The sequence below is a fragment of the Aythya ferina genome (assembly GCF_964211825.1).
Source record: "Aythya ferina genome assembly, chromosome: 15".
NCBI lineage: Eukaryota > Metazoa > Chordata > Aves > Anseriformes > Anatidae > Aythya > Aythya ferina.
Genome location: NC_140314.1, coordinates 1,790,497 through 1,818,269, shown reverse-complemented (window position 1 = coordinate 1,818,269; position 27,773 = coordinate 1,790,497). Strand labels below are relative to the sequence as shown.

The 27,773-nt window shown below is 49.1% G+C and overlaps 2 protein-coding genes across 2 annotated transcripts; one reads left to right on the top strand and one right to left on the bottom strand.

The window, feature by feature from the left end:
* Positions 1-510: 510 nt before the first annotated feature.
* Positions 511-7,899, top strand: LOC311445165 (mesothelin-like protein; the record flags this gene model as incomplete). The annotated part of the gene is made up of 16 exons (XM_084536994.1): positions 511-556; positions 804-835; positions 1,217-1,266; positions 1,873-1,993; positions 2,072-2,157; positions 2,494-2,620; positions 2,710-2,900; positions 2,989-3,079; positions 3,164-3,308; positions 3,821-4,005; positions 4,410-4,565; positions 4,719-4,852; positions 5,077-5,207; positions 5,300-5,394; positions 5,615-6,653; positions 7,389-7,899. The coding sequence occupies 16 exons, from the start codon at positions 511-513 to the stop codon at positions 7,469-7,471; spliced, it is 2,712 nt and encodes a 903-aa protein (XP_084393120.1). The 3' UTR covers positions 7,472-7,899.
* Positions 7,900-8,888: 989 nt separating this feature from the next.
* MSLN (mesothelin) lies at positions 8,889-24,304 on the bottom strand. Its single transcript, XM_084536889.1, has 23 exons — positions 24,191-24,304; positions 23,807-23,892; positions 21,558-21,598; positions 20,950-20,971; positions 20,808-20,835; positions 19,784-19,955; positions 19,216-19,431; positions 18,940-19,110; positions 17,768-17,914; positions 17,565-17,614; positions 16,919-17,039; positions 16,513-16,598; positions 15,806-15,935; positions 15,484-15,674; positions 14,638-14,728; positions 13,983-14,094; positions 13,546-13,730; positions 12,632-12,778; positions 12,267-12,400; positions 11,470-11,597; positions 10,751-10,845; positions 9,964-10,153; positions 8,889-9,460 (listed from the first exon to the last, which is right to left on the bottom strand). The coding sequence occupies exons 2-23, from the start codon at positions 23,874-23,876 to the stop codon at positions 9,366-9,368; spliced, it is 2,622 nt and encodes an 873-aa protein (XP_084393015.1). The 5' UTR covers positions 23,877-23,892; positions 24,191-24,304; the 3' UTR covers positions 8,889-9,365.
* Between the last annotated feature and the right edge of the window lie 3,469 nt (positions 24,305-27,773).

The window sequence follows — 27,773 nt, the reverse complement described above, 5'->3', positions numbered from 1 at the left end:
CGGGCTCCCGGTGCAGGTGGGGGCCTGAAACCCACGGCAGAGCAAAGCTCCAAGGCCAGGAAGGTAATTCTCACGTCTGCTGATCCAGCTTTTGGAGCAGGGACTTATTTTCTGTAGGGGGGGCTCTCGGGGTCGGGATGCAGGGGGTGCAGCACCCGCTTGTGCTCCCCATGGGCTTCGTGCAGGGTGGCTGCCGCCTTGTGCTGGATTTCTCCCCCCCTGCACTGCTGTGGCCCCACGAGGAGCCAAGGGATCGAGGGGGACCCAGCTTGGGGTGCCAGCAAGGACATCTCCTTACAGAGTTCATTTCAATACCAGGCAGAGAAGGAGATCTGCCACCCACCATACAGGATTCAGAAACCTCCCACGGCTGCACGAGGACCTGTGCGGGCAGCACCGGGGCTCAGCTCCAGCCCCAGCTCCGGACGGAGGCAACCAGCACCAGGACCCCCCCCGACTGCAGCCCCTGCTCGGTGCCCACCTGCAGACGAAGCCCCCGGTGCAGGCAGGATGCTGCTGGCGGCCCCTGCCCTGGCCACCCTCGTCCTCAGCCTCCGTGAGTCACCGCCTGCCTCCGGGCTGCGCTCCCCGGGCTCTGCCATCAGCAGCCGTGGCTCTGCTCGGGGAGCTTTGGCCAGCCCGCAGCGGGCTCCGCATCAGGGCCCGGCGTTTACTAAACCTTGCTAAACTGAGAAAGGAAATCGTCCCGGCCTTTAAAGCCGGAGCTGCTGCAGAACAGCCCCTATCACCTCTGCATGTGCTCCTGCCTGTTTTATAACACCATCTTGCTTTGTTTTTTGCAGGATTTTCCACAGGCCTGGCACGAGCTGCGCTGGTAAGTCGCTGCGGGTTGCCTCAGGGGCTCCAAAGGCATGGCAGTGGCCCAAAAGCAGCAGAGCTGTCACCATGCCCTGGCCCCATCCCCATCCTGGCCGCGCCATGGCCCCACTGTGCTTGCTCGCAGCTGCCCCACAACCTCCCCGTGCTGCTCCCAGTCCAAGGGAGGGAGTCCCAGGGGAGGCAGGGGGAGCCCCACTGCTGAAGGGTTTGTCCCCAACCTTGGCACGGGCTCTGGTGGCTTCTGCACCTGCGTGTGACCTGGAGCATCCCCAGGGCTGCAGCCTGCGGGCACAGCAGCCAGGCTGGGAGCGCTGCCCAGCCTCGGCAGATTTGGGGCTCACTGCAGCTGATGTCTGCCTGTCCCCCCCCCCCCCAGGCTGCCCTGCTCTTCGGCACCGTCCTGACCGTCACCGAGCCCTTTGCTGGGTAAGTACCAGCCCCTGGCAGGGCTCAACGAGCGCGGGGGGCTCAGGGTGCGGCCGGGGGCTCCTGGCTGGGGCGGCCGTCGCATTTCTCCCCGCGTGCGTCACCGCCGCCGTGACAGGGAACTTGGGCTGGAGAAGATTTAAAACCTGGTGCAGCCGGTTCTGGTACTGGGCTAGGATTTCAGCCCCATCGGCTTGTGTTGTAGCACAAACAGACAAAAAAAATGCCCTTCCCTTTACCGGGCTGGTACAAGCACAACAGGAGCCTCCTCCCCTGGGCCAAAATTCCGGGCTCTGCTGGTTTCTGCCTCACCCACAGCCCGGGGCACCCTGCTGCAGCTGGAGCCTGGCACTGCCCCGGGGCTGCAGGGGACACTGCCTGTGGCTCTAGGGCATCTCCTTTGTCACGGCATCCCTTTTGTCAGGGCATCTCTTTTGTCACCGCATCTCCTTTAGTCATGGCACCTCTGCCCCTTTGCCCCACACAGCCCCAGACAAGGCAAAGGGGAATTTCCCGAAGGGTAGGGCAGGTTCACCCTCACCAGGGGCAGAGGGAAGGGAGGGACCCAAAATAGGGATGTGATGCAGCCGTACCTGCCCCATGCAGCCTTCCAGCCTCGGTCCTGCAAGGATTCCAGTGCTCCCAGGCCCACCACCTGCCTGCTGCCACCGTCCTGGCACTCGCCCAGGAGATGCGGAACAAAAGCGTGGAGCTGAGCAGCGCCCAGGTGGGCAGAGGGGGCTGTTGGGGTGGAGGGGGACTCGCACCTCCTTGGCGTGGTTAATAAAAGCTTTTCTTTGCCCAGCTGTCATGCCTGGCCCAGCTGCTCGCTGCCAACAACCTGACGGCCGACTTCAGCGGCTACCCGCCTGACCTGCTGCTCTTCTTCGAGTGAGTACCGAGGGTGTCCTGGTGCCCCTCAGGAGCTCCACATGGAGCAGGACGTGATGAAAATCACCTGCTGCTGGTGGCACCCTCAGACCAACACGGGGCACTCCCAGCCCCGCAGACCCCCAGCCCCTCTCCAAGGCCAGCTAAAGCAGCATGGGCTGTGTGGGGCTGGGAATGAGACCCCCAGCACGGGCCAACGCACAAGCTCACCCCTTTCCACTCATTGCTCAGAAGGGAGGCACGCCTTAAAACAACTCTCCAAAAAGGGGCAGCCTCTGTGCCCCCGTTTCCAGCCCCCCCCCCCCTTCCCACACCGCTGCCTCTTGCTCCCCGCAGCGTGGCCGAGGTGCGCGGCGAGACCTGCGAGGAGTTTTATTCCTTGGCTGCCCACGGGAACCTGGAGCTGCTGCCCCGGGGCTCAGCACAGCGCAGGGCAATCCTGCACGGGGCTCTGGCCTGCGTGGTGAGTGGGGCCGTGCCGCGGGCTCTGTGCTGGGGATGGTGAGGGGCCCCCGTGCCGGGCATGGGACGAGCACCACGTCCCTCTCCCAGGGCGCGAGCGGCTCCCGCCTGAGCCTCGAGCAGCTGGGCAGCCTCAGGGCGCTGGTGTGTGACATGGAGCCGGACACCATCACGGCCTCGGATCCTGGCATCCTGGAGAACCTGAAGCTCTGCTCAGCACTGACGGGGGCCCAGCGGGGTGCTGTTAATGCCGCCCTCCTTGGGGGTGGCACGGCGTATGGGTGAGGAGCCCCTACTTGCCGGGCAGTGAGCAGGAGGGGGGGCGGTGTACCTGTGAGGATGCTGAACCGTGCCTTCTGTCGGCTGCAGGGATCCTTCGGGCTGGGATTTGCACACTCTGCAAAGTTTGGGGCCGCTCGTGCTGGCTTTGAACCAGACCACGCTGAGCCTGGTGGCCAAGGTAAGCCAACCCCAAAGCGCCCATCCATCCATCGGGGCCAACCCACGGCCGCGGGACCCAGCACCCTCTGCCCTCCCCTGGCAGGCAACGAGGGAGGCGTTTGCCAGGAGCATCGCGGCCACCTACAGCAGCCAGGGGTGGTCCCAGCGGGAGAAGTCCCTGACCCTCCTGAGCGCCTTCACAGCGGCCTCAGCAGCCTCTCGCCCCCGGCTGAAGCGGAGCACAGACAGTGAGCCTTTCCCTTCCCTCTGGATCCTTTCAGTTGCTCAAAGCTCGTGGGGTGAAAAAAGCCCCCAGGGAGGGGGAGAGGACAGGCAGAAAGTGGAGAGTGCCCATAAAGGAACCGGGGAGGTGGGGGAAATGTGGGAAATGTTCCTTCTGCATGCTGGGGGCTGCGGCGGGGGGCAGCGCTGTGGGACCCGTGCAGCTCGTGTGGCTGTGCTGTACCAGAGAGCTTTTAATTGACAAAGCAAATCGCATATGGCCTGCAGAAACATAAGCATATTCTCCAGGAATAAGTTTAAAACTGACAAATGAAAGTGAATAAGCCACAAGAGTGAGAAGGAGAACTGGGGGCGGGAAGCTGACCGCAGCCCTGCCCTACGAGGTGTTCAAGCAGCATTACTGCCATAACCTGCCCCTTCCACAGGGCTTTTCTGGGAGCTGTAAGGTCCCATGATGAGATCAGGGCCAGGTGTAGGGGGAAAACGCTAACCCCTGAATTGTGCTCCCCACCTGCAGACTGCACGTCCACGCTCATCACCCCCAGCACCCTCTCTGACAGCCTCCTGATCTTTGACTACGAAACCCCCGAGCAGTTCTACCTCTGCCTGAGCGATCTGGTCCTGCAAAGCAGCCTGGCACATGTGCTGGAGCAGTCGCTCCCCGTGGAATACCTCCAGATGGTGAAGAAAAAGCTGCAGGAGGTGATGGATGAAGCAGGGCAGGGGCTGCTGCTTGGCCCCCCGGTTGGCACGGGTGGGACCGGGGTCTGGGCGCTGCTGGGAGCAGGAGGTGCTCACCGGTGGGCTGGTGCTTGGGGTGATGCCCCTTGGTGCCCTGCAAAGCACCAAGGAGTTTGGGGGCTGGGGATGGCGTGGGCAAGGCAGAGAGGCAGCAGGGTGGGGAAATAGGTGGTGAAATGAGCTGGGTGAAGAATGCGTGGCAGAGAGCAGAAGGGTGGTGGTGTGGTGGAAACAGGGGTTTCTCAGAGCTCGTTAGGCTGCTGGAATTTGCCTCGGGATATGGAGAGCACCTCCTGTCTTAATAAAGACAACGAGAGAAGCATCCCCCCTTCCCGACCCTCTTCTCTGACCCTCTGGCCATACAGATGTACCCCGCGGGGATCCCGGATGAGCAGCTGAGGCTGCTGGGGTCGCTGTCCCGGCAGTTCACGGCGCAGGAGATCAGGCAGTGGCAGGTGACCTCCAGCGACACGCTCTGCGCCCTGCTCAACCCCCTGGACGGCACCTGGAGCGCTGCCCAGGTACCTGTACTTCTGGGGGACATGGGGGGACGGCTGGTGGCAGCAAAGGCAGTGCCCAAGCAAGGCATGGGAGGGGGTTTGCAGCTCGCACGCCTTCCCCCCAGAAGCATTTTCCTGCCCTGGACACACACAACCCTTGGTTGTGTTTTCCAGAAGCAGCAGCTCATCGCAAGGTACCTGGAGCTAGGGGGCAAATTAACCGGCCCCTTGCTTCGGAGAATCGGTGGGAGCTGCCTGTGTAGCCTGAGCGAGGAGCAGATCAAGGGAGTAACCCCAGAAGCAATCGGGTAAAGCACTCTGTAGGGGTATTTGCCGGTCCTGCGTGGTGCCTGGGATGGCGGGGGAGGAGGGCAGAGGGGCAGCGAGCTCCCACCTCCGTTCTGGCCCTGCCATGTCCCCGTGTCAGCTCCTGCCTGAGCCAAAGCACTTCTCCCCCCCGGCCACCCAAAGGGCTTTTGCTGTGGCTTGGCTGCTGCCCCCTGCCCTGCCCTGTGACCCTCCCTTTCCCCAGGAGCGCCGGAGAACTGGACGTTTCCTCTTGCTCTCAGAGCAAAAAGGACCAGCTGTACAGAACAGCCCAGGAGGCCTTTGCTGGCCAGGCCTGCACCCAAGCCTATTACGACCAGATCCGACCCTACCTGGGTAGGTGCTGGGTGCTCCAGCCTGCGCCTTCCTCCCCATGGCAAAGAGGCACGGGGATGCATGTATTTAGGCCCCCACATGCTTTATTCAAGGTGGAGCTCCAGTAAAGGACCTGAAGGACTTGGCTAACGCTGGCATCACCATCAGCATCGACACTTTTCTTGCCCTAAATCCCAACGAACTGCAGGTACGCTCCTGGTGTGCTGCTGCCCTTTCCCCTGCTGAAGGGAAGGGCCAGTCGAGGGCTGCGCTGTGGGGCTCCTGCAGGCCTATCAAATCACCAAGGCTCTATTTTTCACCTTTTTGTTCTTTTGTAAGCTATCACTTGCTCTGCAGCCCCGTTAGAAAAGCACCTTGTGGCAGTGTCAGCTGTGGGGCTGACCAAAGGTGCCGTGTGCGTATTGCAGAAACTCAGCGTCATGGACGTCAAAAACCTGCTCGGGACAGAAGTTCAAGAACTGAAGAAAGCCGAAAATCAGACCGCCGTGCTTAGCTGGATCAAGAAACAGTGCCAGGAGGAGCTGGACCGGATCCTGGGAATCGGCCTGCACGGGGGGATGGAGGATCCCTGCCCCATGGGGACCACCCCCCCACCTCACCCCACCACCTCAGCCAGTAGCGCCCCCACAACCACCGCCCCCACCACCACCACCGCCCTCCTCACTTCCCCCAGCCCCATTGCCACGAGCAGCCGCCCTCCTACTACGCCAAACACCAGCCCCGAGACCCCCACCCCAAAGGCTGTCAGCCCAACCCTCCCTACCAGCACTGCCCCACGTGCTTCCACCCCCCGGCCCAGCACCACCATGGGTCCTGCTGCCACCCCCACAGCCCGGCCCACCCCGGCCCCCAGCTCCATCGCCCCGTGCCTCATCCACCAGTCGGCCACCCCAAACAAGACCACCACCACCCCGGCTGTCACCCTCCTCGCCACCATCCTTGCTGCCACCAAGCCCAGTGCCACCTCTCCCAGCTCCGTCCCCCCCCCAGGTGCCACAGGCAGTGCCCCCCCCAGCACTGGTGTCACCAACCCCGCTGTTACCCGCGGCACCAGCACCCTGCTGGTGCCCAGTAACACCCCAGCACCCGGGGGCACCACCAGCCCAGTTCCTGCCACCCATTCCACCACCAGCCCGAGCACCCCCGGTGCTTCCAGTGCCCTTGTCCCAAAGTCAACCACTGCACCCGCTGCCATCACAGCCACAGAAATGAACCTTCCCCACAAGCCCACCCCAGTTCCCAACACCACTGTCTCCACCCAGAAGAGTGGCAGCTCCTCAACGGTCAAGACTACAACGTTTGCTTGCAAGACTGGTGCCCCTCCGGCACTTCTCGGACCCTCTTCCACCACCTCCAGCAGTGAGAACACCAAGAAAACACCCACAGGTGTGCCAGAGCCACCGAAACCAAACCCTGGTGGATACATCAATCTGCAACCCGAACCTGGTAAGGCATGTTAAGAGTCAGGAACGTCTTAGGAATCGACGCCGAGGCAGAAATCTTCACTGACCAGAGCAGCTGATCTGCCTTTTTCCTTGCCAGGTTCAATCCTGGCATGCTATTGTCCACAAGAAACCCGAGACAGTTGCTGGCACGCCAGGTAGCAATGTCTCCACAGGGCCTTATAGCCCCTGGGTCTGCAGCATTCTGCCTTCAGATCCTGCAAGTCCGGCAAGGTGCATCCTAGGATGTCTTGTAATGTTCTGGGCGCACAGCAGCCCTCAGCCGCTCTGCAGAAAGCTGGAGAAATTGCAGTAATGCCAGTGCTCTGCTTTATTTTTCACAGGGCAAGGATACAGGCCTTCCATATTTTAGCTGCACATGGTCTTCTTGAATAGGCGTCACTGCAGAAGCCCTAAAATCTGAAGTCCTGTATCCTGATAGAGCTACTTCAGTAGTTTTATTGACTCAAACAGATTCACTCCTGTTTTACACTAGCAAAATTAAGAGAAGACTCAGTCCTCCTGACTGCTCATGGCAAGGTGGTGTTTGCAACTGGGGTGCAGGTCCAAGCCTGAAGGTGCAGGGTATGGCCAATGTGACAAAAGGCAGAAAACTGTTGTCCTACACATGCAGTCCCTCAGGGTACCTGAACCCCAAAGCAATTCTACAGCCCTAACAGCTCACACGTGGTATTGATATGGATAATCCAGTTATTTCTCATCTGTGTTCTCTCTCCAGGATCAGGATCCAGGCTCTCCTCCTGCTTGGTGCACATACTGACCATAGCCGTGGGCTTATCACTGCTGCAAGGGCTTCTCTGACACTACACCACCACCTCTAGCACCATACTCAGTAGATCCCTCCTTTAGTTTTTCACCATTCTGCAAAATAATGGTGCTGGCGAGCTCCCTGCTGAAATGCAGAAACTCAGGAAAGTAAAAGAGTTGGTCTGTTTGCTTCCAGCAAGGAATTTGCTCATTACTTTTGAAGCTGGGAGGTGAAAGGAGGACAGATGATTTTCCATCCCAAAGCAGCCCAACAGATAATTACTACCTAGTTGCTCTGTATAGTACAAGTATCAGTAACATTGACTGAGCTGGAAATGCATTAATGCTGACAGCGGGTACAGTTCTGACAGCTTCACTCACACTGGGTGGCGTTTTACTTCTATGCAGTCCCACTGGGATCTGCTGACAGCAGTGGGAAAACTCAGGGATTCAAGTTACTGGCCACTGCAAGATAGGTAAAATATGGCCCAGGAATGCTGCCAGAAAGCTCGGCCAGAAATCCACTAAACTGCATTTAACTTGCTTCATGAATGTATGAGACTTTTGATCAGCGTTTGTTCAAACTACACCAGGCCTAATTAGAGGGAAGATTAACTGGAGATAGTTTGTCTTGATTACTGTTGCAATACTATATAATAAAGTATCAATCAACTTTTTCCCCTAATCAAATGTGTTCTTTGATGTGTTTAGTGCTTTGTGGTTTTTGTTTGGTTGTTTTTTGTTTTTTGTTTGTTTGTTTGTTTTCCAGCTAACAAACCTGAACAGTTTCCACTTCTTTTGCTCTGGCTTCCTTCTATCTTCTCCTCTCATAGCTCTTCTGCAAGCAAGCATTTCTCCTTCCAGCTTGCAGACTTTCCTCCTCACCAATTCAATTCTTCACAGGCCGAGGAGACTCTCCCATGTCATTTATTGAGTGAGTCAAGGCACAAGGAAACAAATCAAGATTTCTATTTAAGGGATCAGGATTTGGGGAAATGCTGTTAAAAATGTAGGCTGCCTTACTTGGAATCCCACCCAGCCTAGGTAGTGCCCCAGCACCACTGGATGCAGGCAATGAGGAAATGTCTCTTGCCACCCAGAGATCTGCAATGATGGACAGACCAGTCTCTCACATTCCTTTTCTGTAAACCGCAGACAATAAACATTTATAATGCCTTTGCAGGAAAAGAAAAAGGGATTTCAAGGGCTAGATTCTGACAAAGTACAGTTTGCACTAGGGCTTTTTCAGACAGAAATCCCCCATGAATGGAAAAAATATGCTGAAAGCCTTATACAAAATTCTTATGCCTGTCCCATGAGGAAGCTGAGAACAGACTCAGCCCTCAGATTTCAGCAGTCAGATTTTCAGATAGAAAACTATCACACCTGTCTGGACACTTAATTTGATCCAACACCTGCAGACACTACAGTGCAGGCAGTGCAAACGGAGAAAAGACAACAGACACTCATATTTTGCTTCTGGCATTTTTTACTTAGTTCCACCATTTCTTTACAACCAGCCGGAAAACTTTACTCCCACTCAGAGGTCCTGGCAGTGTCGAGAGATCAAGCTCTTTGAGAAATGTAATTGTTAACATGCAGAACAGCTGATTCGCTCACCCTTACACCCACCAGGGTTACACAATAAAATATTGATATTGGTTTTGTTGCAGCAGTATGGCTGGGTATAACCTGGGCTTGGTCTGTACAAAGGGAAAAAAAGATCCTGCTCTGAAGGGTCTGAAATCTTCCCTTCAGATGGAACACCTTTTTTTTTTTTTTTTTTTTTTTTTTCCTATTGATTTGAAAGAGAAAAGCACCTAGCAATGAGCACCGGGCTACGTAGCAGTCGCCTGCTAGCACTGAGTCCCCCTTTGTCCCGCCGGCCTGCCTCAGAGCAGGTCACAGGCTGGTCCCCCTCATCTTGCTGCCTGCTGAGAGAAGGTTTTCAAGACAAGGCCATCGTCATCAGGAAACTGAGAAGCAGAGCAGGCAAGAGGTGGGCTGCCATAGCCACAGTGCCCAGAGCGGATGAGGATGGTGCTAGAGGAAAAAAGAGGGAGGCATCAGTGCAAAGAAACCAACAATTGAATCACTCCTCGTGGGGAGATAATCCCTTTGTGCCACATCTGGGGAAGATCTTTGGCTTTCTGACTAGGGCTTTCTAACTGGTAAGCAGCCATCATCCTTGGCAGAACTGAATTTACTTCCCCCCCCATGCTGGAAGGCAAAGGGAGCAGGTGAGCACTACCCAACGTTTTAGAGGGGCTGGGTGGCTGGGAAGTGACACGTGCCACTGGAAGGGGTCTGCAGTAGCCCAGACCAACGACACAGCTGAGAGCAGGACTAGAACTGCTTGGCAGTGCTGCCCAAAGCAACCATCTCAAGCAAGGTCCCTGATTCAGGGGGTGCATCAGCTTGGTGCACTCACTTCTCTTACAAACTACCAAAGGCACTTCATTTCCACAAGGCAGTGGTTTTCCTTCCTGTGGCCCCAAAATAAATATTTGAAGCGCGACGATCAGAGGCCCTAACATACTACGTACGCTGAAATTGAGGTGTGACGATGATTATGTAGCCTTCTTGTGTTCCCCCAGTGAGCCCAATGGCCAGTTTATCCAGTTCTGCCTGTTTCTGTCTTCGGACCCACTCCTGGATGGGAGACTTGTTCTGCCATTTCACCAGATCACGAATATTTCCCCCCAGCAAGCCCTTAACTTCAGCAGGCGTCAGGCTCTAGGAGAAATCAAACAGCAGGACTTACAGCTGTAAAGGCAGAAATGGCAACAATACCTCTGATCAAGGAACTGGTGAAGTTTATATTAGCCCAAGTGTTAAGAACGAGAAAGACAAACTTCCAGTGAGTAGTTTCAGTTGGAATAATCTTGCCTCAGGTTAGGGGAATAAACACAGTGACTCTTCAAAGCCTCTTTCTGTTGTCCTCTCATGACACATCCCCTCGACCCACATGAGGGCCACAGTCCTTGCCCAGGTCAGTACCCTTTCTTCTAAAATTGATGATATTACTGCTAATGCTCTTGTTGGAAGATTTGTCACATAGCTGTGTACTGTAGCCCAGAGGAAAGCACCTACTACTACTCTGAGAGCTTGAACTAAAGAAATTCCCCAGTGAGATTGGGTAAGCATCCACGTATGACTCCAAATCAAACCTCTTCAGAAGTTCCAGGTTGGTTCTCCACTTTCCACTAGTCAATTATCACTCTGAATGTGATGGAATGACTCCAGATTTACACCAATGGACAATGCAACCAGAAACAACCCCTTAGCATGGCATACACGCAAAGAGTCAAACAATTTCAACATTCAGCTCACCATCAAAGAGTCTGTTCTTAACTTTGCCAAAGTATCAACATTCATGTTCACATTGTCCTTGCTTAGGGCTTTGAGATCCGCACCAGGAGCACCACCTGTGACCGAAAAGAGAATGTTTTATTCCAAGCATGGAGATCAGCCCTCAAATTAGCAGTGATGTGTATCTGTATAGACTGGAGCTACAGTGATGTCTTCTAAATTTATTAGGCTGGGGCTGCTAACGGAGTAAGTTCCAACTGAAAAAAAAAAGATGCTAGTTCATTTTGCTGCAGGGTTTTATGATATTGGCCATTAAATCAGTCTGCATCAAAGCCAGACGCTAGATGGGAGGGGGAAGAAGAGTTTACTCAGGCTGTGAATAAATTCTTGGGTTAACAGGGAAAATTTGATTTTTTTGACATGGGGAATGGCTGTGAGATAAGCATTAAGCATGAGCAGCTGGATTTCCAGGGGTCCTAGCAGACTTTACACATTCCAGAGGCCCAGAGTCTGATTTTCCCTGTGACAGTTGGGCAATTGATTTGGGGAATTTTAAGTCAGGTACAGATTCTTTCAATAATATTTAAGGCCACCTACAAGTTGGAAAAGGATGTAAACCCTCCAGAACATTTAACGGTTTGGCTTTGAAAATTCCCAAATCTTAAGACGGTATTTGATCCCCACTCAGCTTCTGGCTAAGACCCCCCTCTTTCCCTGTAAAAGATTGTTCTTTTACATACCTAGATATGGTTCAATGTGCGTATAGTAAGAAGATAAATAGTGCTGGTCTGAGAAAGCACGTTTTGCTTTAGCATATAAGATGTCTTTCGTAAACTGTGGACAGGACGAAAAATTCAGAGAAACCAGTCTGTAGAAAAATGAATATTTAGGAAGAGTTTTTATTATTTTCAATGTTAATAATTTTTGAACTATTCTGAATATCTCTCTGGGCTTCTCTACACAGGACAGATTACCTCCTCTTCCATATAACCCCAGGTACTTCCCAGTAGATAGAAGAGGTATGGAGAGAAGCTAAATTAAAAAAAAATAATTACTCAGGCTACTGCTCAATGTGATGTCTTTTAAGTAATGATGGCTCTGATGGTGTAACGATAAGTTTGTGTGTTTGAAAAGATGTAGTTATTTAATTAATTTCATTTAGCAGTCTTTCAGAGGAAAGTAAATGTCATCAACTCTGTTTTGCCTTTAGATAAAAGCATGCTTGCAAACCATGTTTTTTGTTGTCACCGATATGGTTTAGTGGAGGACTTGTTAGTGTTAGGTCAGAGGTTGGACTCGATGATCTTGAGGTCTTTTCCAACCTAGACCATTCTGTGATTCTGTGAAAAAAAATTTGATTGCAAATTGGAGCCCTTCCTGGCAGAATGGAGAACAGCAGGCTTTTAAACCCAGATACAAAGCACGTACTGAGTTGCTTCCTAGATTTTCTTTCACTGAGTGTAGAGAAACTAAACTGAACTTGCTGATGCAGAAGTGTTTTTGCAAGCAGCCAAGAGCATCACAATATTTGACTCACTTCAAGGTGTTGGAGTCTATCCTATTCAGCGAGGTTGCATTTAGAAGGCAAAAGTGTTTTCCATTAATTGCTTTCAGTGCAGTGGCGTTCAAGGGATTTCCCAAGGTAACATAACGTTCAATCAGTGCAATAGCCTAGGAACACAATTATTTTTTTTCAGAAGTTAATTTTAGCCAGAATCTATGGTTTCATCTTCAAAATTAAAACAAATGCAATAATTACACAATAAAAACAAAACGTTTTAAATCTACTTGTTTGGACTTCAAAGACGGACCAACCATATTGGAAACCACTAAGCTGGTTCTAAACCAGCAGCTCCCAAACAAGGAAGCAAACCTAGGCAGGAAGCAAATTGAAATCCCCACCTGTTTATCTTTGGTCAGATTTTCTAGCAAGAAAGCCAGAGTGTTAGGTGAAGTTATCCTCCATCTTTTAATTTCCTCTGGGGTGGCAGAATCAAGGAAGGTGCCCAGTTTGGAGAGTAGACTGTCAGGATACCCATCAGGGTATGTCTGTGGAAAGACTGTTGTTATTGCTATGAACGCTCTTTGTCATGTCTATGCTCTTTGCAAGATTACTGTGGAAAAGCTTAAAAGGCCTGCAAGGAAGAAGAACCAAAGCCAGTGAGATTACTTGAGCACATCTGTCATGCATTTTTCTGTATGATAGCTCAGGCAAGCAGGCCCCAGGGAGGGAACAAAACCTGCAGCAATGCAAATTGACTCAACAGAGACATGAGTGGAGGTATACCTTGAAGTGGTGAAGACTAACCAAACACTGGACCAGCAGCACAGTCAGCAGATCAGAAGTGATTATTCCCCTCCATTTGGCTCTTGTGAGACCCCATCTAGGTACTACATCCAGTTTTGGACTCCCTGATACACTAAAGACTTTGACAAAGTCTAGCAAACACTAGGAAGTCTAGCAGAGGTCCATGCTGGAGCGGCGGGGCAGAGGAAGCTGGGTATTTCAATCTGAACAAGAGAAAGCTAGGAGAGGATTTAATTATCATCTTCAACTACTTACTGGGAAATTATAGGGAGAATGGTACCACAGTCTTCTCAGAGGTGTGTGGTGAAATGACAAGGGTCAACAAGCAATGAAAATTCTGAATAGGTATTAAGAAAAATCTATTTTCACAGTAAAGGTGGTCAAACATTGGAAGAGGAGTGCAGAGAGATGGTGGAGTTTCAGTCCCTGGAGACACTGAAACTCAACTGAACAAGTCCCTGAGCAATCTTATCAATGGATAATTTGGCATCCTTCAGCCTGGCATTACCTGATCCAGATTCTCCTTTAGCACAGCCAATTGCTCTTTACTGAAGGCATAGTTCAGGATTTGAGAGAGGTGATTCTCCAGAGAGACATTCTTCAGGCAAGCACGTAACTCTTCAGGTGTATACATAAGAGGCATCAGGTCATCGTTAAGAACTGTGTCTGTTATCTTCTTGTCATCTGGGCAACCTGTTGAAGAAAGTATTAAATATACTAACACCACTGCCCCTTGTTAAATCCTTTTGCTTCAAGCTTTGAGTGCTCTCCATAAAGATGGAGGTAGACAGGTATGCAGTCATTGCTCCATACTCCTCCTGGGCAACCTACCACCAACTATTTCATAGCTCAACTCAGACAAATTCAGGGAGTCCCACAGGCACTGGGGTCAACCCCAATACCAGGGGAAACACTGCTGTTATGGATCAGAGAAGGTTCCCATACCACTAGCACGCTTGTGCCTAGCAGGCAGGAGTTCTTCAACAATGGTGGCCAGCTGTTCCCTTGACAAAGGCGAATCGTGTGCAAAGTTTTTCAGCCAAAGTGTTAAAGCATTCTGCAAAGAAAAAGTTTCATCAGGAAGATTTTCCAATCTTGGGTATATCATCAGCATAATAAGTGATTATTCACACAGATGAGAAGCCTTATTGTTGAGATACTACGGGCAGCTAGACTTCTGCTAGAAGTTTAGAGACCTTTCCTTGGTTTGCCATAGTGTAATTTCTAAATGATTAAACTCTACCATATTGTATGCCCTGTAAATGACTTTAACTCCTCACAAAGCTCTGTATATAGTTACTACTGCTTTCTACCTCTCTGGTCCTCTTCTGACAGTTATAGGAAGAAGATTACAGCAGTCTAGGTTGGCAGTTGCAGGCCATCTGACTCGATTAATCCTCACTTTTCACAGACCATCTGACCCCTTTGGCACCATGTTTTTAGATGAAGGCATACTAGTGAAAGCATGAACAACCACAGTCATTTCTACTGTGTTTCTATAGTATATTATATTAATATACTATATTTCTATAGTATTTTTACTATACTGCAGATCCTAGGAGTGCTTCCCAAACTCCTCACACCCCTATGAGTAACCCACCTTGGGGATCTTCTGCAAGATGCTGTGATCAAATATGGGAATCAACCCACCGAGCTCATTTAAGGTAGAAGCTGACCACACTGAAGGAGGCCTGCATACAAAAATTAGTAAGGATTAGTTTTCAAGGATTAAAAAAAAAAAAAAAAAGGAACTTAAAAGCTGCCAGCATTATGCCTTTATAATATTTTAAGTTAAGAAAGTAGAAGATTTATATCTTGAAACTTCTCAATCACTTCCTGTTACACCAACCTTCATTCCAGTGGAGCAGAAGCAAGTGTTAGTAACATGAATAGGGCAGCTGTATAATAAAATGGCATTTAACAAACACAATATTTTCTTAAGCATGAAAACCAAAGATTATCTACTGCTTACTATTGCCCATTCAGTGCCAAGATCTTAGATCATTTGACACAGGAAGGAAAATATTTTGCCTCTTTGGACAATGTGTCTTAGAGACAGCAAGGAACTTATTAAGCATCTGGCAGTTTAGGAGGTGGAAACAGAATGTTTTCTGAAAACCGTTAGGTGACAAACAGCTAGAGCCCATCTGTGTTCATCAGGACTATCTCAGATAAGTTTGGTTAGTGAAAAACAAACCACAAAAATGGTTTGATAACTACTGCAGGTGAGACAGAAATAACTATATATTTTTCAGTTGAATTCCAGGCTAAGTTTTCAACTGAACAAAGTTCAGATAAAACAAAATAAAAGGCCCAATGTGAAATTTAAAACAAATTATTCAAGTTTATGATCAAGCTGGTCAGCTGGAGTTCACTTAAGTATCAACAGGACAAGGGTTTTGTTTTAGGGAAGTATTTTACAGATGCCAAGAAGACAAATGCATACCCAAACGTAGTATTACCACTGCTGATCACACTCTTAATAGCCTCTTCTTGATCAGGTAGGAAAGATGCACACTGGCTTAACTGCTCCAGCAAATTCTCACCAGAACTTCTAATGTATTCTTCACCCAGGTCACAGACCAGATGACCCAGAATCTCTGCATTTTCCTCGTTCACTTGTGTTCCAGAAATTTTCTAAAGCAATACAAGACAGAGGCATTAAATAGAACTGGATACCATTGTAGAAGAGCATTCTTGGTCTTGTTGACAGCTGACAACCCCAGACTCTCCACGGCTTTGTGCAGAGTTGTCCCCTGACCACATACCAGACATGCTAAAGCTTCCAACAGCAGCTGTTTTCGCTCAGACGAGTCTCTTTGCAGAAGATCAAGATTGGCTTTCCCAACACTAGCAAAGTACTGCCTGCAGCTTCCTGTTGCTGCGTAGTCTGAAGGACTAGAAAGACAAACACTCTGTGAACTCTGCTGGGTGAGATCAAACAGTTGGTCAGCTCTGTTCAATATAATGTCTTCCACACACATGGTCTAAACTCTATGAAGTTTCTTCTCAAAGACTGAAGTCCACATTTTTCAAAAACTCATTTTCAGCTTAAGGACTCTGTTGTGAGACTCAGTTAAAATTGTTCAAGATTTGGATACAGAACCACAGCGGATAGCTACTGGAACAAAGAAATCCACTCCACTGTCTATCTCATCTGATGCTGTAAGAGAAAAGCCCCCTCAGAGAGGATAAAAATTACTAAAAAGCCATAGTGGTTTCACATCAAGGCAGAAATATCTAAAAAGAGCTTCATTCTGTTTTACCAGTACGAAGGATGATTAAATTTGAAAGGACCTTAAAACTGTTTTGAAAGCTTTCCACAGTATGATTTTTTTTTTTCTGTAAGGATGCCTGAACAAATTGGAAATGAATGTCAAACATGAATTAGTCATTACCAGCCAGCTTATAAAGTCATGCCTTTTTTTCCCCACCAATGCCTAACACAACAACATGAAAACCATATCCCATTTACCTCAAAAATAGCAACAGGTCTTTTGGATAGCTATCTAAATCCTTGGGAATCCCATGCAGCGTCACCATCTTCACTAAGCAACTCAGCTGAAAGGATAATGGATTTTATATCAGAGAAAGACAACAGCATGGAAACACAAGAAAAAATAAATATAAATATTTTACCCCACTCTAAAGAAAGAAATAAAAAGACAGAAATTGGAGATTTTGGTTCCTGAGACACCTAGCCAACAGGGTTTTGACTTTGCCTCTCCCTGAAGAAATTCAAAACAGTGTGATCGAGACCCAAGACCAGTTACATTTGTTCTAGTCCCTTAAACTGAAAGCATTCTTGTTCTTGCTGAACAATCCTGATTGATATCTCCATTGCAATATCAAATGCAGCATTTTGGAACACAGGAACTGACCTGGTCTTCTCCTAGCTGGACATTCTTCTTCTTCATGACTTTGGCCAGCTGCTGAACTCTTTCTGTTCCTATTTCATTAGCAACTGCACATGTGTAGCCTTGGAGAACTGACTGGGAAAGTCTGTACATTTACAGAAAGCAAATCAGAGGTGCAAGAACTTCAGGAGAAACGTCAATTATAATCTCCTGTATATAACATGACAAATATGACAAGCATAAACCTCTCCCATCCTTAAATCTTAATGCTCTCCAATCTCCATCTACTCAAAATTGCTAGTCTTGCATTTTGTAGGAGACCAAAGAGCCATCACTGCTTGAATAAACATAATCTGGAGACTTTCCACACCAAGCTGTACTGCTGTGCCCTGATGTACAAGATCAGTCTCCTCTACTTGCTTTTAGTACATGCCACACGTCAAAACTGAAATAAAGCCTTGTGTTAGAAAGCAAGTCTGGCTTACAGGCACATTTTGCAGCTAAAACCCTGTAGGCCTTGGTGCTATGTGCCTGTGTTTGTGTTTGAATGGTATTTTCCAATCTCTTGCTACAGATTAAAAATGATGAGGCAGCCATTTGTGACAAAGGCAATATGGATAACACAAGCAAAGCAAGCAAGGAGAACAGAAGGAGATTAAGAAAACACTACCTGCTGAAGTCAGGCTCTCTCTTTATCACATCACTGAAAAACATGGCAGCCTGTGGAGCAAAGCCAGATTGACAGTGGTTTACTATGCTCTTCTGCAACATTCACCTGTATTTTCAAACAGATTTGCAGAGTGGTCCCACAGCTCTGCAATGTCCAAGGCTGACACTGAGGGATGAGAAGGACACCAGCTGCTAGCATTTTACCTGTTCTCGGGTCCACATTTTTCTGTTGAGATCTTCAATACTGGGCTTCTCATCCTCAAAAACAAGCAATGATTTTGGGATGTAGCTAGCCAGAGCATCAGGGATAAGTTTAACCAACTCAGCAGGGTTGCTTACACTGGAAGAAATCTTAAAAAAATAAAAAAATAAATAAAATAAACCATACGTATATTCACATATATACATAAAAATAACAATTCTAAAATAATTTCTGTTGAAGAAATGAAAATTTGGAAAGAGGCCAGGGGAATTCCTCTCTTGATCATCTGGGCATTTGTCAAAGACCTAATACGAAATATTTCCTGTTTGACACATGCATCAGACTAGGAGAGCTGCATGGAGCTAACAGTTGAGGCTCTGATGAAAGGGGATGATTCTGTCTCTATCACTTCCCCGGCTCCTGGCTTTATGCCCTAAAAACCTTTAGTAGGTCAGAAAGGAGAGACACTTCTTCCCTCTCTGACAACCCAAACAACACCTCACCTCCAGAAGGCACATTGCAGAGCAATCCTTTGGTGGAGATGTTATTTCCCTAAGGCATCACACACAACCCTGACAGCCCTGTTGCCCCAGCACATGCTACAGGCTATACCAAACATGGGTCAGTGGCTTTCCTACAGAAGGGAGAACGAATAACAACAAATTCAAATGCTGCACATGCAACTTGAAGGTTAAAGTCATGGCTGGGAAAAGTGGGAAAAGAAGTCCAAGACCTGTACAGTCACACAGGGAAATGGTATAGTACATTGCTAGAGTCTGTCCTAAAAGGGGCTTCCTGAGAGCAGCCTTCACTTCTCACATAGTCTCACCCCAAACCATGGCAATAACCTTTCCCTGACAGCATCTTATCAAGTCAGTGGGGAGTAGTTTCTAGGTATACCCTGTAGAAAAACTCTCTCTCCTGCCCCAGGCCCTAAGAGGCTTGGCAGGTCACGCTGGCTGGCAGCCAAGGACATCTACACGGGTCCAGGGATAGGGACGTGGGATGCCTGTCCTGCTGCACACTCCGGTTAGCAATGACAAATACCCCCGAGGGAATGCCGTGTGTGTGTGCAGGTATGTGCCAATGCCTGGCCCCAGGTAACCAGTGTTCTTGGCTGTGAGTCATGGGAGCTTTGCTAATTTGTGACGTCCATAGAGAAAAACAATTTCACCATTTCCACAAATGTCCTTTTCAGAGCAGAGGGCAGGGTCACCAACTGCTGGACAAACTCAGGCAACTTAATGGCTTCCAAGATCACTTCTGGAGGAAGAGTTTGAAGCGTGCTGCTGCTGAGGCCAGCCACCAAGCTCCCTAGCTTTGCCAGGCTCTGTCCATCTGAAATCTGAAGGGAAATACATGCAGGCATGAGTACACAAAGGGCCAAAGATCATTTGTGCAACTAGCTATACTGGGTGTAAGGTGCATTTCTGGACCTCAACCTTTGTACCTGATAGCCAGAGCGGAGCAGTTTATTGATAATAGCACTGGACTGGTCAGCATTCCAGCCACAAACTTCACCCAGGGCAGGAAGAGATGCTTCAAGGTCTTCATCACTTATTTTATTTTCGATGTCGGATACGGACAGCCCAACAGCAACCTGGCCCAATTCACGCAGGATTGCAGGAGTGAAATGCTCAAACTTGCTCACCAAAGAAGATGCAACCTGAAGAGGTCCCAAACATACAGAAAAGAAAGTCAGAAGAATAATGAGATGAGCCTATTGGATCCTACAAGCTTTGGATGTCTTAAATCACTGGGTTTTCTGCCTCAAATTTGTGTGATGGTGCCTATAAATAGACTGCCTCTATCACTGAGATTTGCAGATCATAAAGCACCAGCCAGACACCATAATAATAAATTAAAAATAAATTTTAAAAAAATAAACAAAACAAACAAAAAAAACACCAAGGTGAGCTCTGGGAGCTTATAAGGGAGGCACAAGAGTTGAATCCTCAATTCTCAAAACTACTGTCTAGCTGTATGAAGAACTGCGGTGAGGCTGGACAACAGATTACCTGCAGTTCCTCTGTTGTCAGGAAGGAGGGAGCTCGCTCTCCGTTTATTCCTCTGTGTGTCACGTTCAACGGGCAGTTCTTGGTGATCCTGTGGGCCAAGCTTAAAGCATCGTCTCTGCTCAGGTTGCTCACTGCAGAGGGGCTCAGGTAGCAAACAAATTTGTCTGGGAGACTGCAGGTGGGAGAGAAGGGGGAGAGGTTACCAGTCTGATAGGCAGTGACTCTGATTTTTCCTCTTTTTTTCCAGAGGATGCTCTTTCCCAGTGCATATTTCCCCTGATTCTTTTTAGCTCTGATGATGCTCCTGTTTACAGCGAGCACAGCTGTGCCACGCAGAACTGCCCAGCTGCAGGATGTGCAGTTGGTCATTCGCTGGTGAACGGCTCTGCAAGGCAATCCCTTCTCAGTGATTCTCATTTCTCACTGAATATTTGTTCACTCAGATACCTGCAGCAGGAACAGCCATTCGCTACCCTCCAGGAAAAGGTCTGGCCCACCCATTAATGCCAGGCAGCCTTAACGAGGCACAGCCCAAAAAAAACGAATGAAGAAGAGCAAACAAACAACCCCGATGATAAGAATCATTAGCTGGCACCATTTGGGAGCAGGGATAAAGTACCTGTAAAGTTTTTACCCCTAGGTAGAAACCAAATTAAATGAAGGTTTGAAGCTGACCTGTCTGTGTCCTAGGCCCCCATCACCAGCCAAGCCAAGCTCAGCACTGATGCCAAGGTTCTTGGAGCAGTAAATCCCCCCTGTGAGAAGCTGTCTTGCACATCAGGGACTTGCCCTGCCTTTCTTTGCCCTGCACAGACACTGAGCCCCAGGAAACCATTTTCCCTTTGCAATTCAATCCAGCAAAACAAGGGCTCTCCCTGCCCACAGGCATCTCTGGGACTCTGCAGGGAGGAAGGTGCTACACCAGGCTTCAGAGGCTTCCTGCCACCCAAAGTGACATCCCCAACAAACCAGTAACACTCCCCAGGGAAATGGTGCCAAGGTAATTTGCTGATGGTTCACATACCTTTTCACTGAAGCACACACGGTAGTTTCTGATTTCCCAAAAAGAGAGAGAGAGAGACAAAGATAAAGGCACTGTGATAGGAAAATGTATACAGAGCTATGTTTGAATCTACTGTAGAGAAATTACTTGGTAAGAAACTCACCATTGACAGGGGAGCTGGAGCACTGAGCAGGGAGAAAGAGAGAAAAGAGATACCAGTGTAACTACAGAGTGATGTTAACGCAGTGTTATCTGTGATCATTTCATACAGAGAAGCATGGACCCTACAACCATTTGTACTCGGATCTGGCCTGAAAACACACAAATACCTACATCCGAAGCTCCTATCCTGACATGTTAGGTAATTGCCATCTGTAAAGTTGATATCACTACTGGTTTTGTACTTTAAACAGCCAGAACGTTCAGGGTTATGCAAGTCCTCCCATCACTCTGGCATCAGGCCCATGGGATGGACTTCTCTCAAGATCTGAGTGTGGTCAGTAATCCAACACCACCTTCCCTGCAGCATCTAGTGATGTGCGTGTGCTGCAGCCCTGCACAGACCTGGAGAAGCCATCCCCACTGCTCAGCACTTCGGAGACACCACTCAGAGGAAGGGCAGTTAGCACCCACCTCCCTCACAACACCCTTAATTTGGTTTGTGGCAGCTGATGCCCATCAATGCCCTGCTGTCAGGAGAAACCGTGCTGACCACCAACCCCCACGTGCTTTGCAAGCAAAGACATGGGTGAAACACAGAGTTTGCCTTACCAGGTATGTCTCAGCAGAAGCTGTATCAGCTGCCAGCCAACCTGGAAGACAACGTGGTGTGATTTAGCAGCAAATGTAGGACAGAGGGCTCATTCTCAGTCCAACCCCCAAATGGCTTAATAGGTCCTGAACCTCACTCATCTCCCTGCATTATTCTGTTCTTCATTCTGGACACAGTATTTCACAGAATCATTTCTGTCAGCTGTGGCCAAGCCTTTGTTGTTTTTCACACCTCTCCTGCTAAATCCTTCACTGGATTAAAACACTCCAGTGCTGCAGGACTGCACAGGGCGCAGGCAGTGCCCATGTGTGTCAGCCCTAAGAGTTCAGCAGGGATTTTCTAAAATAAACCAACCTGTCACTGCTGGCTCTCAGCAGGTCCGTGCAAGCTCTCCACTACCCTACACTTTGTTTCCCAACAACTTCACTACTCCACACATTGTTCCCAAAGTAAACTTACATCTCCCCTCCCAATACCATGAAGTTCAAAATATGGTGAAATGTGAGCTTAGAAACCAAACCAGCATGGACAAACTCAATTCTCCCTGGCATTACTATTATTTACTTCAGATTAGAAGCCTGCCAAGCTCAGCATCTCTTGTGTACAGAAAAAAAAGATTAAGGCAGGGACTTCCATTGGTTTGTGACAGGACAGAACAAGTGTCTGCAATAAATGCCACATGAAACCAGAGGCAGTGAGAGGGAGAAGACAATGGTTTAAGCTCCTGAGGTTACACTGCAGGGCTGACGGGCCCAATTTGGGTGGTGCTGAGTCACTGCCAAGTCTTTTTTGTCCATGTACTTCTCACACAGGAGTGTTCTCCCTTCTGGGAAGAGAGAGAAGATCCCCAAATGCTGATGTGCTTCATGGTGTCATGACCTGTGGTTCCTCCACACCCTATGGCTAAAAGCCTAGGCTGTGCAAGACCAGAACAGTCCCAGTCAAACCTGTGGTAATATTTGGGCACAAATCAATGGGATGGGAGACCCTCATCACTGAGCTGTGATGGGGAAGGGGGAGGAGATGGAAGGCAGTGGCTTACTGGGTGTGAATGAGTTCTCCATACAATGGCCCACGTTAACAAAGGGATTGTAAAACAGCTTGTAGGGATGGATTAGAGGAGTCCCTAATTACTGTAACAGCTTTTTTGATTACTACTTGCTATACCTTCTGAATCGTTTAATTAATAGGGAACTGCCACTAAGTAACAGGCAAAGGAACCATACCCATAGGTGGCCAGGTGCGTTCCTCTAATCCTAACATACATTAGATTTACTCCTAGATAATGTCCCAGAGGAGTTCCCGAAGTAACCAAGAGCTCAGTGCCAGAGGCCATGCTTCCCTGCTTGCAGACGGAGCTGGGACTGTTTCCACCCATAATAATCACTTCCTCCTCACCTCAGGATCGGACCTTGGAAAAATAAAGCCAAGCCCTCTGGCCCCAGTCTTGGAAAGGTCTTGCACATATGTTTATCTTTAAGCACAGAAATCGTCCCATTGACCTGTAAGAGCAATGCTCAGAGATCCGTGTGGGAAAGGAGGAAGAGGAAGATTGGCTCCTCGTTCTGCAAGACCAGGGAGGCCCCCAGTTCACTATCACAACAATCCTAATTCTATGTAAGGGCTACAGACTCCTCTTGTGTCATGAATCATCAAAGATTTGTGTTCATTGCTCTGGAAACAAAGCCTTTCCAGAACACTGATGTCACTCCTGTGCCTCGTTAGTGCCCAGGCATGGCAGCCGTAAGGGACAGGACCAGTTTCGTCCCCCACAGGCATTACTGACCTGCCAGTCTTAAAAACAATTGCATTAAGAGCCATTAACAAGCAGTTATGTAGAAGAAGTGCACAAGCATGTAGTAGAAGTGCACAAGCAACACGTGCACTACAACTATGTAGTAGAAGTGCACAAGCAACATGTGCACTTCTACTGGGCAGAGACTTCTCTCCCTGTACAAGATGTCAATATAAAATTGGAAAATCAGATTTTCATCAGGGTTTCCCAGAGACACCTGCATATTCCAGTAGAAGGAGCAGAAACTAATTGCTAATTTGCTACAGGAACTAATATATTTTGGTTCACAGACACTATAATAAGCAGGACTAAAGGCTGGGGATTTCAAGCAACCACCTAAATAACATTCAGTGGCATTTCAGCACAATCTTCCCTTATGAGGGCTATCTCAGCTTCAGCTGTTTGTGAGGAAAATCCTCCCAGGACACCCGTCACCCTCACGGTAATACTCACCAACCAAAAGGAAGAAGCCAAGCCGCGGGAGCAAAGGCAACATTTCTGCAGAGATCTTTAGGGTGCCCATGCACACAAGGAATCACCTTATTTCAGCCAAGAAAAATCAAATGTGAATAATACTTAACTATAAAAATAAAAATAGGAGAGTTGAAAGGTGTTTGTTCAAATAACTATCTTGCAAACAATCTTACACATATCAACACACTTCACAAAACCTATCTGAAACTGGATCCAAAGCACACAAAACTACTGAGGGTCTGCTAAGTCTGGCAAAACACTTCATTGCATGAGATAATTCAGATAGTTAAGCTAGATTCCTCTCCGGGAGAAGACAGTATCAGTTTGCAGAGCCCTGCTTGGAGGATTACTGGTGGCACTCACCTTCCAGCTGCTGGTTGCTGCGTCCTCAGTGCGCAGGTCTCCAGTTGTAGAGGGCTGCTTTTGACTGAGCAAACCTGGGTGTGTCTCCAGCTTCTCAAAACTACATCTGAAATTACAGGATGGGTTTGGAGCGCTGGACACACCTGTAAGTCCTTGAAGATGCAAATGCTCAACAGTACAAATAAATGTGTGCTATTTGTTAATGCTTGCCATTCCCTAGGACACCACAGGGAACGCCGAGCCCTCAGAGAGGCTACGTGGAGGGATAAGAGCAGTGAATATATGCATTCCTTCCTTGCACTGCACAGGACCCATTTGCCATTCACAACCATCTTACAGCTCCAGAATTGTACTCCCTGAGATCCCTGTCTCCCTATCACCAGAAACGTGCCAAGTTCCTCCAACACGACATTACGGGCTTTCCAATCCTGCAGGCTGCTCTACTCCAAGAAGTAAACAACGTTCTTTTTAAAGTGCTTGCATTTGGTTATAAGGGATCTTTATGCATGCAGAGGAATGTCGTGACGGGTTTGCCCAGCTCCTTTGGCAGAACAACACATGGTGGGATTCCCCATGACCTCCCCAGGACGGCACATCAGCAGCCAGGGGAATCAACTTGACTGAATTTGTGTTCTCTCCCAGCTAAAGGTCAGCTTGTAAGGAAAATGAGACCTGCTGCAGATTCTAACAAGGAATGGACATTAACTTTTCTTTCATCTAGTTCCGACTTCGTTTCTCTGACCCTCAGAACCGAGTCCTCAAGCCACTACGAAATTGCCCACAGTACCTCTCTCGATTTCTCTGGATGCAGATGAGTAATTCTGTGTACTCAGAATTGAAAAAATCTTTGTTTGGTCATTTTATCGATGCCTTTCAAGAGAAGTTTGAAAAGCCAGTTGTGTCCCAAACTCTGGCTTGTCCCATCATGCCCACCTACAGCTCAGGTGTCTGTGGCAACACAGAGAAAAGCTGGTGTTGACTCAAGGCACGTACCCAAACCCCTGCTCCCTCCCCACTCCCAGCTTTCTTAGCACACTTAACATGTTTATCAGCTATTTTGAAACTATTATAAGAATACTGATTCACACTTGTGGTTTGTCTGACTCAGAAGTCCAAAGGATGCCAAACATGAAAGCAACTCTCATCGGCACCCATCTAAGCTACCTCTAGCTATGTAAACTTGAAACACGTAATTTTATAAATAGTCAGGTTCATGGATTCCCAGTTCAAAGCAAGAAGACTTCTCCAGAAAATCCAAATGAAGTCTCTTTGAGATGGATGGAAGAACCTTTAATCAGGCTTCAAATACCACCGCTTTTTGTGCTTTTTGGAACGACAGCATTGTGAGCAGGCTGGCCAGGAAGGGGGGTCAGATAGGCACGTGTTGCTCTGGAGCCCTGGTCATGCTGCTGGAGAACTGCAGGTCCACAAAACAGTCAACAAAGAAAGCAACGAAGAGCACGTGGCACAGCATGCCTCCGCCATCTGCAGCCAGACCCACGGCTCTTCACCAGGGTATCAGGAGGTGAATCAGAAAAACAGGGAAGAGCTGAAAAGCAGAAAAATCAACAGTGAGCCTCGGCCGCGGATGAGGAAAAGAGGGGAGGGGGGCAACGCAGAGGGTCAGGATTTTCTGCTTGTGTTAGTCAGGAAATCATGCATACCTAAAAAGTGTGCAGAGCACCCTCCCTTCTGGGGAGAGAAACTAAAGTTCACAAAGGCAAGGAGGAACTTTCATCTGTAAACAAACTTATTTTTCTTAACTGTGTTCACAAGGTGGCTGAGCAGAAGTATCCAGTACCTGGCATTTGTGTTCATACCAAAGAAAAAGTCAGATTATTACACAGGATAAGGCTGGAGATGATTTGTGGTATTGTATCTGCTCAAGTAAGAGTAAATAAGAGCTGCAACCTCCTGAAATAGGCTTCCAGCTAGAGGGTTTGGGCTGTGATGCCACCTCCAGCCACACCACTCCGTAGCACTGGATCAGTTGGGTCTGTAGCAGGTTTTCCTGCACCTTCTAGATGCCAGCCTGCCCCAGCCTGGGACACAGCCACAGAAACGCAGGAGGCTCAGCACTGCTTTCAGAGCAGGATAAGATCCCTCTGGTGGATGGCCAGCAAGGAGAACATCACAACCTCTCACAAAGTGACGTGACTCTAGAAAAGCAGATTTTATGCCATAATTCCATGATAACCTTCATGCTAACCAGAGAGGACGTGGTCTAGGAGCTTCACTCCTAAAATATTCTCAGCAACACGCAGAATTCAGATAGCAACTGTGACTAAGGAAGAATTTGCAGCCCGCGCCCGGGCAGACAAGTCTTTCAGGGGACAGAGCCTAGCACACCCTCCGCTACCACCTCCCCTGAAGCGGAGCTCTCCCTGTCATTAATTTCATTTGCACCACGTTCCCTTCCTAAGCCCTGCTTTCCCCACCCTCTATGAACCTTCCTCATTTCGCAGCATCAGTCCTCTCAGGTCTCTTGCAAACAGAGGGGAACACAGCGCACGCGGTGGTAAAACTCCCTCTTGGTGGGAGACAACCAGAGATCTCCTCTCGCCCAAGAAGCAAAGAGCTGGAAGAGGTCTCAGCCCTCCCCTTGCACCATGGTGCAACTGCAAATACCTGGGCTGACTGAGGTGCATCCAGGCTGCCATTGCATAGGCATGTGAGGAGGATTTTGGAGCTCTCCTGTGAAAACAACCACTTCTAGCTCGCTGCAGTTACTGTGGAGACCTCCTTCTGCCTTCTCTTCCCTCTTGCATTCTTCCCTCTCTGTTTCCTGAGATGGAAAATAATCCAGTGCCTTCATGTCACCCCTCTCTCTTCCCAAGTGCATGAATTTCCCTGCGACAGCACGTGGGGAGTGTAGCCCAGCTTTGCATCCTGACCTCTCATCGCTCACGCCAAAGGGTCAGGGCAGGAGGGAAGTCAATGAAATCTGCAGAGAGTGGGCAGGAGTGGGCCAGGTCTAAGCTGCAGTTTGTGCCATGGAGGAATGAGTCGGCACCTTGAAAACCCTCTTCTCACCCGGCCTGACCCTGCGTGTGCAGCATCAAGTGCAGTTCTTCAACACCAAATGGTACAACTGGTTGCCGAGGTGTTCCTGCCATGGTAAGCCAGGTGTGGCAACAGGCAGTAAATCTCCCTCGATCCCAGCTCCACCATGCATGCCACACACCCCGTTCAGCCCAAAATCATTGGACTTCCCCATAATTTTCATGACAGGGCCTTTGCACTCTCCCAGAAAAGCCAGGACTCCCATCGGTTCGGTCCTGCACCCCGGGACAGCAGGGCCAGGGCAGCCGATCGATGCTCGCACCACAGGTGAATCCCCATCAGACAGGTCAGAAGGTGGCAGGCACTACAGCAGCTTTTAGGAAGATCTCCAAGATCTGTCTCTTCTGGACAGAGAACCAGAAAGTAAGGTGGATAAGGTTAAGTCTCAGCTTAGAGCAAATCTCTTTGGCGGGGCAAGGAAAGGCCCAGCTTGCTGTAAGAGTTGGGTGAGCAGTGGGAATCCCTTGCAAAGGGCTGTGTCTGGAGTTGACAGAAGGGATAAAGACAGAAGAGATGCAAA

Bases quoted from the DNA above. Each gene is read 5' to 3' on its own strand.
- MSLN (XM_084536889.1), bottom strand. From the start codon at position 23,876: ATGGGCACCCTAAAGATCTCTGCAGAAATGTTGCCTTTGCTCCCGCGG. The intron at 15,675-15,805 runs GTATGTGGTCAG...GTATTGCTTTAG, and splicing joins TGGAAGCTTTAGCATGTCTG to AAAATTTCTGGAACACAAGT. The intron at 14,095-14,637 runs GTGGGTTACTCA...TTTTCTTTGCAG, and splicing joins TCTTGCAGAAGATCCCCAAG to AATGCTTTAACACTTTGGCT.